General features: G+C 29.4%; 1 protein-coding gene across 2 annotated transcripts in view; it reads right to left on the bottom strand.

The window, feature by feature from the left end:
- Positions 1-7,669, bottom strand: part of LOC100159717 (transcription factor glial cells missing-like) — an 18,902-nt gene extending 11,233 nt beyond the window's left edge. The window contains exons 1-4 of one of the 2 annotated variants that reach the window (XM_001949365.5): positions 7,180-7,669; positions 5,701-5,821; positions 3,391-3,640; positions 1,458-1,708 (exon numbers count right to left, since the gene is read on the bottom strand). In XM_001949365.5, coding sequence (XP_001949400.2) covers positions 1,458-1,708; positions 3,391-3,640; positions 5,701-5,821; positions 7,180-7,193 — 636 coding nt within the window. In that variant the 5' untranslated portion in view covers positions 7,194-7,669. Of the gene's footprint in view, positions 1-1,457; positions 1,709-3,390; positions 3,641-5,700; positions 5,822-7,062 lie in introns of both variants that reach the window. The other variant, XM_016802844.2, reaches the window with a different exon arrangement.
- Positions 7,670-12,464: the final 4,795 nt, after the last annotated feature.

Raw genomic sequence — 12,464 nt, forward strand, 5'->3', positions numbered from 1 at the left:
TAAAGTATACTATTATATATCTATGATTTTACCACGGTTTTTTGTTGATGTATAACGCGTTATAACTTATAAGTACCTAATAGATATTATGATATGATTAATTTGGAATTTATTATAGGTACCTATTATAGGTCAATTTTTTTTTAATACCATAGATAAGTATATATATGTCTAATACATAGACTGATATACCGTCTCCGCTCAGAATCGTTTTTCTTAAACAGTGATATTATATCATTGAATTCAAATTTAATACTGTCCATTATACAGTGACCCACTTCTAACCTACTGTACAGCAGAGCGACATCCACTTACCCACCTTTTTTTATATGAAAATATATAATTTATAGGAATATAAACAAAAGGGGAGGAAAATTCGGTTGACCTGTGCATAAACCTCTCCAACGCGACGTAGAACGTAACAATCAACAACCCAGCCAGAATATTATTTTTTTGTGAACACTGGTTTCGCTTTCGTCATTGTGTATTATCAATTATCATTGATTTACAACGCGTCTCAACACTACACACACACACCACACATAGCCTGAAATGATAATGATCAAGCTATCGAATAGACAGATTATGCTGTCCGTGCCCAGTGTGTATCGTATAATTATTGTTATTTTATGTTATTGATGACCGCTGTACATGTTTGCAGACCTACTATATAATATTATTATTATACAGTATACACCATACACACTGCATCTCATTTATTTGGTTTTTATTACTACCTTTTTTTTTACTGTCAATAGGTATTCTTAAATCACAGGCACACTATACATATTATTTTGTTATTTCATTAATCAATAAGCTATGTTATCGATAATATGATCAATAATACGGAATTCAGAGATTTGTTGAAACATATATTCGAGAGCAATAAAATCATAATCAAAATATAAAAACACCACCAATGTAATTACTATACAAGATATTGCACAAGTTTGATCGACTTGAATTAATTCTGTTTAATGTTTTTATTACCTAACACATATTTACTTTTTGAATATTGTATGATCATTAAACACAATATTATGCTTATATTTTATTTATGACTTAAAATGAACGCAAATAAAAATATCGACTAAAAGTTATATTAAGCCACTATTATTCAATGTTTTTTTTTTTAAATATGAATAAACCATTTTCATGATATTAATTTAAAATTCATTCAATTTTACTTTGAGAGGTTTTGAATATTTATCAAACTTATTTTTATAATATATTTATATTATTAATTAGTAGGTACCTAATACCTATATTATTTTTATTAAATACAAAATAATATGAGAAGTATTGTATTAACGTACGTATACGCCACAATATAACAAAATTATTACATATTATTACATTTATTGAACGATGTACCGAATATCATTATAATCAATATATTTCAATGCTAAGTATTGGTAGTTAAATATTCTAAAGTCTAATTTGTAATACAATCTTACTTTATTATTGAAAGGAACATCACGAGTTAGGAGCATGCCGAAGTTTCGTATTTTGCGGCTGGTGCCAAAGCTTCTTCGTGCTTCTGAAGTAGACTTGGCTTCAGGTCTCAGGTGGTCGTGTACACCCTTGGCTTGAAAAAATATTGCATACTCTGTATGCCTCCAAAAATGTGTGACAGGGTAACCACAGTGTCCTCTACAGGGCATTATTTCCAAGTGACCGTGACACTGTCTATTTGGACACGGTTTACCTACAAATAATTAATAATTATTAGTGGTAAATACTAAATAATTATATAAACATACATAGAATTTGTCACGATACAGTGGCACAATCAGTGGGGGGTACCCGGACCTTGACCCCCCCCCATCCCCCTATGACCTCATTTGAGTATTTATATCAAGTGATCAATTGTATTTGTTATTAACTTTAATTGTAATTTGAAACAATAATATATAATATAATATTATGGACCCCTCCCTACCTCAGGAATTATCGGGCTGTGCTAAAATTACGGGACTCTTAAAGTTAACAAAATAGATAGGTATACTAAAAAGTAAAAAGCGTGTTTGATGATACCGGCAGCAACTTGTCACAAGTAATGTTTGAAGTTTTTATCGTAAGACTACTGTCAACCAAGCGAAGTAACATTATTATTATAATTATTGATTTAAAATATTGATTTTGGAAACTAAATTAAATTAAACTTCATTGTTAAACTGTACTGCAGTAAATAAAATACAATTAAAATTTGTACCATCGAACAATGGAAAATATTAATTTAAATACTTGAGCATACATACATAATTAGTGGTCTTATTAGTCGTAGAATGACCTAGGCACATAAATAAATAATATTCATTTCGCATTATTAGAATGTCATCGAAATAATATTATGCATCTTTGTCAAATTATATAATTCTAAACTTGGTTTCCATGCGATTTAAAAAAATTTAAAAAGCCCGTTTAAAGATAATTTTCTCATTATTATTTTGTGTTAACTGTTAAGTACTCTCTTAATGCATAGCCACAAAATAGGGGAGAGATATATTCAAACAGAGACAACATATTATTATTATGTTACATAATGATGGACTAGCAGCCTCTTTAAAATAAAAAAATATTATATTATCAACAGTTTAAAAATCAATCATATTATATTCAATTATTCAAATGTATTTCTAAAAATGTTAGTAGGTAAAATACCTATGTTTATTCAGAAATTGACTCCGTGAACATTCTAATCCTCTGGCTTCCAATAATCTCCCTGAAAATCCACCTCGTCGACTAAAATGGAAACGGTGCACAGACCTCAGAACTTAAATTAAACTAGTTACGGGAGGTTCAAGTAATGAACGGTAATAGCCTTCACATAATATACCATATACGTGAAACATTGACAAATTATAAAAAAATTTTTTCTTTCAAAACATGTGCTTATTGTACTGAATTTTTCGTATAGATTGTACAGTGATTTGTAGCGATTTCTAAATTTAAAAAAAAAGTACCTTTATATTTACATCGAACATTTGGAACAGTTATTTGTAATACTCTGTGTCCAAACTCTTAGATCTGTAGACATTTCAATGAAAAAAGTATTGTCGTATATACTCAACCCTTTAAATACAATAAGTGAATAATATACAAAATATGTATATGCATCTAACCCTACCGAACTTAATAATTATACCAATTAATCATTCATTTGAACAATAACCTACACTTATTAGGTACTCATTTGTTAATGTTCTTCTAGGTGTTTATTAATACGTACGTCGTATATAATGTAATTTAAATATTTTGTTAACTTAAAAACAATTAACTAACAATGGCCGTGAAAAAAGTATATAAGTGAAGATTTCAAGTAAGTATAACTTAGTTTCTTAGATATTTGTTTATTTTATATTATTTACTAACATAATAATAATTTACCTTGTTGCTTTTTTCGAGCCTTGTCACATATAGCTGGTCTCAGATGAACAGTGTCTCCCGAAGGGAGAACACACCTTCTCGAGCAGAGTAGAACACCCAGACACGATTTCTTTAATATGTGCACATTGTGATTGTTGGTGTTTCTCATTGCCCATCCAGAAGCATGTCGCTTTGCTTCTTCGCAATTGGGTGGGTATACCAAGCGACAATGCCCGTCGGCCCATTCTTCCCATAAGTTGAAGTTATTCACCTACAAATGAAAAAATATATATAACAATTACAACACATAAGGATCAGAAATGAAGCAATCTAAAAAATTAAAAATGTTTACAAATTCAAATGTACTGTAAGCAGTGATAGAATTGGAAAAAGAATTGGAAAAAGAAGTGTGTAGGTACTTTTTAAACGTTTTATGATTAAGAAGATATAATTATAATATTATAATATTTTTAGAATAGAAGAGGTACTCCCCCAAAATTCAAGCATGCCTATCTCTACGGGTGATAAAATTACAATTCATATTAGTTAAATTATAAATTATAAATGTTAGGTTAAAAATTATAAAGCGTCGGAGGTAAAATAAAATAAATGATGCCTATTGTATGATATAATATTTTAAAGTGATTTAAAAATCATAATAAAATATACAATTGTCATGTGCCTAGGTATAATATAAAGGTGACCATTTGTGTCAACATAAAAAAAATTCAGTTATCAAAATGAATTAACCGTAAAAACTAATTAGTAATATTAATTGTGATTTATAAGTTCTATTCCGTTACCCTATTACAATGCAAATATTAACATACATAATTTAAAAATACATAGATACCTATATCAATCTTATTCTTTGAATCTACAAAGCCACATGCCATTTATACAAACTTACTATTCTTGTTGGACAATAATAATTAATATTGAACACGGTGGTGTAATAGGTACAGGTATTCGTAACTACGCATTATTAAAGACTGTTTAGGGGCTTTTACTTCATTGGTAGGCATAAGTTCCTGTATGTTAATGAAGAATTTTTATTAGGCAGTATGCCTACATTTTTTAAACAAAATATTTTACCAATTTACACTTATTTATAATCATGTTAATTTTATTATAGGATTACCAAAAAATATGTACTATATATGTATTATATTACACGGTCACACAACACATTACACTACACATCACATGTATTATAGTATGATGTTAGTAGTATGTTTTAGGTATGTAATTTCAAGGAGTACCTAAAGCTCTGGAACCTGTGGTTTTCGTACAACAAGGGCAACCTCAAAGTCTAAGCTACCGATTGAACATTAAAATATAATTTTTCCATGAAATATTTTAATCCTGACTGTTGACCAAATAATTAATATTCTATTAGTTATTAAAATAAAACTATTAATAAATATGATTTTGATACCATGCCTTCGTTTATAATTATAATAATCATACAAAATTAAAACCATTTTACAACACACGGGTACTACCTATTGTATTATGTCTATATTTTAGCCGAAAAAATCTATTTTTAATTGGTTTATAACATTAAAATCTAATTTTAACATAGTTAAATTTCTTATGTACCTAAATAATGTAAATTTTATAATATAATTCAATTATCTAATATTTAATTATAACCTAACAATAGATAGACATAGAATATAAGATATTATATTATAATTCATTAATATCGTTGTTTTGAAATGTATATTAACACTATGCCTATATAAGTAATAGTCAAAGAACTTATTTAAAATTTGTTTCAGTTAAAATTGTATAATATTTCTACTAGTACGTTACCCATGCGTTTGTCTTCGCCAGAGCTTAAGCACAGGTAAATTCACTCAAATATCAAAATTAACAGCACACTATTGAAACTAGTGAACGAAAATGTGCTATATCGTACGTGTGTAAGGCGAAGACAATGGAATTGTATGGGAAGAGTCCTCTTAAAAGATGATATGACAATAATTTCTTTAAGACGAGTTAAAATTAAAATAGAATCGAGTAAAATATTTAAAAAGTGATGTCTGTATTAAAACATAGTTGTTTGAATACATATTATATATATCCTATAATATTATATTTATTGATTATTCATAGAAACATCATTTAAATTTTTAATTCTTAAAACTTAAAATATCAAATTTGATATAAATATGTAATATAGGTACCGTATGAATAATAACTGAAATAATAATAAGCATCACGTATTATAATATAGATTTTGTACTGTATGGCCAACAGTTTATTTAAAAAGCATGCAAATAAATACTAATAACTACCGAAAAAAATATATATATCAAAATTTACCCTTGGAATAATCGAATCGTTAATGTCCCAATCTGCAATTCGAGAAATAGATTCTGCAGGAGGTCTTCCACGAGAGTAACTATATTCATTGCTCATGCTTTGATTTTCGTATTCTTGTTTACTAAAATATCACAAATAAAACTTTATAATAAAATATTATATTATTAATATTATATAGATTTATAAAATTCTATGAAAAATTTTGTACACATGTACAATATAAGTTATAATCTTTGAACGTTATAGGTAATATCATTGATCTATGGTTTTCAAAATATTTATAGAACTTCGTAAAATATTAAAGTTGTTGACTTATTAGGTATTCCCTATCTACACTTTTAAAGCAATGCGTTGTCGTCGTACGGACAATAATTAATTTACATTTCATAAAACTAGTGTGACGATAAATTTCCGAGTTGCATAGGTTCTGGAAAAACAGTTTAATTATATAACATTATAGTGGAAAATATGTCTAGCTGCACGCAACAAAAATGTGCTGATTGTTGTAATTTTATTTATAATATTATAGGTATTGTAAGTGATTTAATAAATAACAAATTAGACAAAGGACGTTTCTTTAAATTTTAAATAATGTTTATATTAGATTCCATACTTCATTACCTAGTTTATTTTCTTTGTCAAAAATTGATTCAAAACATTAAAAATAAAACCAGAGGAAAAAATAATATTCATGATTCTTGAGATACCTATGGAATAGTAACGGTTATAAGCAGTTTAATAGGTTTTAAATATTGTAAAATAATAAAGTTAACTTTAAGCGAGCTAATGTAAATTATTTATAACCAGGTAGCTTATATATATTATTATATAAAGATTATTTTTAAACATATCATTTAAAACAATAGACAAGTACCTATAGTAAGTAGGTAATATTATTTAGACGTAGATTATACGCATTGCGCATAGTTGCCTACCTACACGAAAACTATTATAGTATAGTGTGTTCGTATAATTTTCAAAATTATTATAATTTACAAGCACACGTTAACACGTTTAATGCGAACGTCTCTATATAATTGTACTAGACGTATGACGATATATTTGTATATACAATTAATAGAGCTACGATTTTATACGATAATCGATAATAATACACAGGTAAACATTTATTATTATGATAAAAAAGCTTATTATATACCTACCTATTTACTTATTACATAGGTTTACTGCATAATATTACTTATATATAGGTACCTAGGTAATATAAATATCCTTAGGACACTTGAGGTGCCAATAACATTGCAACCTAAGCATATTTTTATAATAATATTATGGTATACAGTACTTGATACTACATACTTGATAACATAATAATATAAGACGACACACAACACTATTTACCATAATATTGATCTAATCGCCGCCGTCATACGACACAAAATCAAAGATGCACAATAAAATAAGACACGTCACATGTCCAACAGACAGAAAAAAAAAATACTATAATGGTTTACTCACAAAATGACGACCATAATCGAAGTCGAACCTCTGTCCTTCGTCGGCGGCGGTCTCGGATCCGCGCGTGCTGCTAGTCGCGGCGGCGACGATATTTATCCCGTCGGGTAGGATTTGCGACGGCGGTGGTTCCCCGGTATAGTATTATTATTATGTTTAGGTATTTAAAACGACGATGATTGACGTTATCGACAGAGTCATAAAGAGTCGTTACACCGATAAAACGTCGACGGGTTAGGTACCTGCGCCGGATATCGTTATCAAGTAATAATTGCGGGTCGCGGTAATGACTATTTTTATAATGTTATATTATCTTTTTTCTAGCCGACCTTATATGTCGGTCGGAGCTCGTGAGAAAACGGGACGAAAAAATGACGAGCGACAGCGCGAGAGAAGAAAACGCCTGTGGACGGCGCGAACAGGCGGGCAACGAGCGGACGCGATGCGTGCGAAACGATCACTGATCGACAACGACGTCGATCCTGTTGCTGGTCCGGACGGAGTTACACCGAACCGACGGCGGCGGCGACGGCTGCACCGGCGGCGGCCCTCGGGTTTTGCATTTTGGGCCGTACGCCCGTCGGCCAATGGGAACGCAGACCGAACCCACCGATTTTAAAACGGTAGTTACACACGCGGCCCCGCTAATCCGTTACCGCCGCCGCCGACACGTCGCACGGGTCATAATACTCGTAGTATTATAGTCGTATCTATATCGTATTTACCTCTATAATAATATTATGTAAGATATTGCTTATAGATTTATAATATTAAATTGTAAATTGTACTAATAATAATATGGGGTATATGTGGACGAGTTGGGTCATATGTATACGATCTATATACATGACATCTTAATGTACATAATATTGATATTTGATGCCCTGACGACTCGCAGCAAAGGTAGAATGATATTGTGTATCTGGTGTACCTGTATATAGCTGCCCTTACTATACCTTACCCTTCACGTTATTTATTATACCCACACCGCGCAATGGGTGTACTTTTGTGATGTCCATATTAATTTATTATTATGTTATAATACCGACACTGGTTACTGGCATAAGCGTAATTGTCGTATTGCTGAATGTTATATTATATTGTATGGATAATGGGACGTGTGCAGCTTCTTGGTGGGTCCTTTATTTTTTTACATAATACGTAGGTACGCCGTTATTGATTATATTATTATTATAGCCATACAGGTTGAGCGACGATTAAAAAGACTTGTAGTTGAAACAAAAGTGTCTTCATATTGTATGGGTAAACTAAAACAGGGCACGTATTATGATTTCGTAAAAATAATTCGATCGCAATTACAGCGTCGCGCGCCAATTTGGTAGGTATGTATTTAACCGTAAACAAACATGAAACGTTATTTTTATTTTATTTCGATTCGCTGTAGTAGAAAATGTGATCACAATATTTATTATTGTGGTATATGAGCAGAGTGCCACAGAGAACACACATTTAGTACTATATTGTGTATAAACAATTGTTGTATTGCGATATCGTTAATCACCCCACCCCTAAGATATTGCTGCACCTATAAATAATCTACTCAGTCAACGATTTTATTTGTCCCAAGTATAAGGTATTATTAGATGTATACCTAGTAGGCACCTATGGATTATGTTTATATAAATGCTCCACTATAAAGTATTTTCTTATATTACCCATGTCAATGATTTCAGAAGTATAGGTTATCAATTATCATTATTAATAATTAAGTTTGTAAGCACTTATCGTGACAGTAGAACAGGTGATTGTAGTTGATTTTAGTGAATGATTTATATCATACATCTATCATATATAGATACTTTTTTTACCAGAAAAAAAATGTTCAATTCCACCGATATGTATAATTGTTGACCTGAAATACACGTAAACTCCACGGATGGTAACATTTACAGATTAGGTACAACTATTTTTAGTATAGCTATAATAAATATACATATCAACTGTTGGCTGACTTATTTTTTTATTAGTTTAATATTTATTATATTTGAATCATTATTGATTATTATATGATTTTTTGAATTTTAGTATTTAAATATAATATAAATATAATAATAAATCTGCGCATAAATTATGTAAGTGCCTATTACCTACGTAATATTGACATTTACATATTTTTTTAGGTAAAAAACCGTAGGTACCGGTGGAATTTAAATGCGTCCAGAAGAACAATATATTATTACAAACTAAAATTTAAATTATGATAAATAAGTTTCACTTTACTATAATATTATATAGCTATATTATGTCTATAGTCTGTACAGTGTAGGTATATGATGCCTTAATCCATATCACAAGTTGTATTTATTATATTTTTTCTAATATTAATTATGAAACTTAATAAGTATTAGCGATTAAAAGTTACAATAAATCAAACACAGTTAATGTACCTACATAATAAACTTATTTTATGACAGTAACTTTAGTTTTTTTTTTAATATTCTTTATTTTGTACATCTGAGTTGTTTCCTTAACAAAAGAGTCTAGTTTTGATAATCATTGTCGATTATTTTAGATAAAGTATGTTACCCCTTTGATTACAAGTAACTTACACGTGAAATGGATATCTTAATGGTAGAAATAAAAACCTGATACCACCAAGTGTTCATAAAGTTGTCTACAGGGTAACAATGTGGCGCCAAAGTGAGAACTTCATCTTCCTGTGATCACCCGCATACCGATGTTTATCATTGCGTAATAATATGGATTGTGAAGTTTTTTTGTCGAAACATTATTGTTTATAAGCCCTTTTGCACAGATATTATCAATAGATTACATTATTTTTTCTTATGTGTTTAAGACACCTACATTTATTTAGATCTTGAACGACTGCAATAACGAAGACATAGTATATAGGTGCGTTAAATTTGTAGGTGCTTATGGGGTTATTTGTTTCTTTTTTCTATTTTTCTGTTCTATCTTAAGTCATTATAATATTTCAATAAACCAAATTATATGGTCCAATTTTTGAATTATTGAAAGGAAGGAAATACCTCGTAATTAAAAAAAAAATCATTTAATATCTATAATTTTTAAAAATATTCTAAGTCTAAGCAAATGTAGTTACTGAATACTTATAGCTATAGGTATGCAAATGCATCTTTATGCACAATTTAATTACTGTATTTTATATTAGATAGATCGTTAAATGGGTAGATCCCTATAGTTGATTTGTGTGTTTACTGACAATCATTTGGTGATTTATGGCGCGTGGTTCAAAAATAAATTATATTTCACAGTTAAATATTATTAGCACACCAACGGAACATATTAAAATGCTTTGCGGTCTTTTAAACCGTATTTAAACCAGGTATTTAAACCAGTATAATTTCACTGCTACAGCAGTCTACCTCGAACGGCTTAAACAAACCACAGGCGGTGGAGGCCAGTGAAGTCACCAGGAATCAAACCCGATAAACCGAATATAATATTATACCGTGGTGTACCTCAGTGTATAAATAGTATAATATCTATCGTATACTTCAACTTACAAGCATTGTTAGACTGGCCGTTATTGTTGACAACATTTCCTTGATGAACGAAGTGTATACTAAAATTTATTAATTTATAATATTATATATAGACAATAGACACATTGTTATTTGTTATGTTCCTCTTTGGTTAACTCCGTCAGAGGAACTCAGAGGTCGATACCGGGATTCGTTATCGAGATGAAAATATGAAATAACCGTTAAATAACAACACAGGCAATTAATAATAAAATACACATTTTATTTACTGTATTAACTACTAAATTAATTTTCCTACAAGAAAAGATGACATGTAGAACATTGAACTAATTGAAGCATTTTACTGCCCCAAAAGTTTATGACAGACACAAAAAAAACCAAGTTGAATTCAGTACAGTAGGGTACCTACAATACATTCATCGATCTGCTCAGAATCTAAAAATATTAAATTGAAAATTATTTGTCAAATTATGTGAATTGTATTTGTCAATCTTACTTTAAGAAACACTAATAAATATTATCTCTAGGTTAAAAAGTAAAACAAATTGCGTTCCGGGTGTAATTTATTTAAATAAGTACGTTTACCTAACTTGGTACGAAATTCATGTGCGCCCCTTACAACAATAACAATAATACGCGATTAATTATAGTGAATATTTGGGCGCACGCGAATTAATTAATCGCGTATTATTGTTAGTGTTGTAAGATCGATTACGTTCGACGGAGAGTCGGAAACCTCATAAACCTATACCTATCTAAAATAACTTTACTAAATATACATAACTACATCATTATTGAATAAGACATTAATTTTTTGTGGGTTGGAAGCTTACGAAAAAAGTTTAAATAGTGTTATTGCTGAGATAATTGAAAATTTAAACTAATATTATGTTAGGGTGAGATTGTAAAATGGAAATATTAAATTTATACAAAGTTGTTTTTAGATAGGCTATTTGTATCCCAAATAAAGTTGTGTGTTCTACAATTTAGTATTTACAACATATAATATCATTGTATTACCTATAAATAATATTTAGGATTATTCATTTATTATTATGTTTCATATATAAAAATAATAATTTTTACAAAACAAAATATATTTTAAATCTATTTTAAATCTATTGATTCAATATGCGACTAATATTAAATTATTAATTAAGTATATTAGTACTAACTGCTTATATCGGAACGATTTTTAGCTTTAAAAATAAGTTTCTTGAGTATGTGTAACTCGTTACTTTTGAACTCGTTAATGCCCAGCCAAAAAAAAATAGAGGGGATAAAACACTGCGTATAGAGCGCGTTCAGTTTGCAGAGTTACGATCGTATACATAAAATTATTATTATTATTTAGGTACTAAATAATTAAGTATATACATTTAATACATAAAATTCTTCTCCGAAACGGCTCGACCGATTTTGATCAAATTTTCTGTGTGTATTTGGTAAGTTTGAGAGTACGTTTTAGGCTAATTTAAAAAGGAAATTGATCACTCCCGGGAGGTGCTCAAACAGGAATTTTGAGATTTACGATAGACATTTTTGTTCATTAATGGTTGCTATGAACACAAACAAATTGAAAATATTCAAATTAAAAAAAAAAAAATAATAATAAATAAATAGTATTCTCAAATCCTATAACCCATAGCAACCCATATTATTATTTTTTAATTCGAATATTTTCTGTTTGTTTGTGTTGTTAAAAATGTCATTAAGATAGTGTCAGTAAAATAGTGCCAATTTTTGTCGTACCACAAATGCAGACGATGTAGGTACCTACATCCACTTACGTGACGTATT

This window comes from Acyrthosiphon pisum, chromosome X, assembly GCF_005508785.2.
Source record: "Acyrthosiphon pisum isolate AL4f chromosome X, pea_aphid_22Mar2018_4r6ur, whole genome shotgun sequence".
Lineage (NCBI taxonomy): Eukaryota > Metazoa > Arthropoda > Insecta > Hemiptera > Aphididae > Acyrthosiphon > Acyrthosiphon pisum.